Source organism: Penaeus monodon, chromosome 26, assembly GCF_015228065.2.
Source record: "Penaeus monodon isolate SGIC_2016 chromosome 26, NSTDA_Pmon_1, whole genome shotgun sequence".
NCBI lineage: Eukaryota > Metazoa > Arthropoda > Malacostraca > Decapoda > Penaeidae > Penaeus > Penaeus monodon.
This window is the reverse complement of record NC_051411.1, coordinates 18,944,996-18,946,670: the sequence shown is the minus strand read 5'-3', so window position 1 is coordinate 18,946,670 and position 1,675 is coordinate 18,944,996. Positions and strand designations below refer to the sequence as shown.

General features: G+C 38.3%; 1 protein-coding gene across 1 annotated transcript in view; it reads right to left on the bottom strand.

Moving 5' to 3' along the window:
• The window catches only part of LOC119589971 (4-hydroxybenzoate polyprenyltransferase, mitochondrial-like), a 26,304-nt gene extending 25,069 nt beyond the window's left edge, over positions 1 to 1,235 (bottom strand). The window contains exon 1 of the mRNA XM_037938663.1: positions 509 to 1,235. Within this exon, the coding sequence (XP_037794591.1) occupies positions 509 to 1,150 (642 nt within the window). The 5' untranslated portion in view covers positions 1,151 to 1,235. The remainder of the gene's footprint in view (positions 1 to 508) is intronic.
• Between the last annotated feature and the right edge of the window lie 440 nt (positions 1,236 to 1,675).

The window sequence follows — 1,675 nt, the reverse complement described above, 5'->3', positions numbered from 1 at the left end:
GGGAGGAGGGGAGAGAGAGAGAAGAGAGAGGGAGAGAGAGGAGAGAGGGGAGGAAAAGAGAGGAGAGAAAAGAAGAGAGAGAGAGGGAGAGAGAGAGAGAAGGAATGAGAGAGAGAGAGAGAGGGAAGAGAGAGAGAAAAGAAGAGAGAGGAGAGAATGAGAGAGAGAATGAGAGAGAGAATGAGAGAGAGAGAGAGAGAGAGAGAGAGAATGGGGAGAGAGAGAGAGAATGAGAGAGAGAATGAGAGAGAGAGAGAGAGAGCAGAGAGAGAGAGGGGAGAGAGAGAGAGAGGAGAGAGAGAGAGAGAGAGAGAGAGAGAGAGAAAGAGAGAGAGAGTGTGTGTTTTATATCACACACACTAATATAAATAAAAAAAAATGAAGCAAATAAATAAATACATAATAACAAAAATAACTGAAAAAAAAAAACATTATGACACCCAATACTGAAAATAATAAACATCTTAAAGTATCAACAACTTATATATCTTTTTATCAAATAACTAACCTTTCCATCATAATCCTTATCCCACATGTCATTGATTGTGCATCCTGCCCCACGCATCACTACCGCACCTCCACCAAACAAGGCCATCATTCCGAGGTCTGGCAAGCACCCTGGTGCTGCTGCCAGTGCAATGCTCCAGCCACATGGCCAAAACAGTAACCATGACCCAATTGGTCTATCAAATCTCATCAGCTGAAGATAAGCTTGCAAAGGTTCTGGGGTATTTTGTACTAGTCTTTGTGGAATAGTAGGCTTTAATCCATAGTCCTGACTCAAATCTTTTTGAGCTGTTTGGAATTTCTCCTCAATCCCCTCATTTAATGATTTCTCTGATACACTTTTGGATGATAAGCTAGACCTATTCACACTAATTTCTTTTAGTATTTTCTGCATATTTGTTCTCAGTAAACTTGGGAAAGGTTTAGAAACACAACTATAGAAATTGTGCCATTTTACATAATAATTTGGAGTTCCAGAACTAATATATCTGAGACAGGAATATTTTTGAGGCATTTTCCTATCATGATGATAGGAAACTGTGAATTGGGATAAGTGGACTAAGGATCTCAATGGATTGTAGCCTGGGTTTCCTCCAGACCTCAAGCGAGGTACACCTCTGACAATCCATTGTAGAAGTGACATCCTCTCTACTGATTTCTACCTGAAAGAGAATAACAAAACATCAGTGCAAATTGTATACACTCTTTCATCTCAGATGTGATGTCCCCATGTAATGGATACAAGGATTTTTTTTTTTTTTTTTTTTTTTTCTTCTAACTTTGGCATTATAAAAACTTTGCATGCATAATATCTTACATAGCAAAGGAAGACAAACATCACGTGTTGTGCATCATGAACAGTTGTCCATATATTTCTTAATTCCATACACATATGATGAAATACATTATGTTTATTATCATCTATCACTTGTCTACTCTTACACTATCAACTAGTTTATTTCAAAGCCTTCAACCATCTGATTACATTTAATCTCCATAATCCCAGACTACAGCAAATGCTATCTGACTCCCCATACTACAGTAAGAGCTGAAAGCAGTAGTCTCCCTACACTACAACAAATGATACAGGCTGGGGTTATATCATGGTTAAAGCATGGTATTCTAGTCCCACTCTTACAGGTAAACAATGACCAAAGTAAAAGTGAAG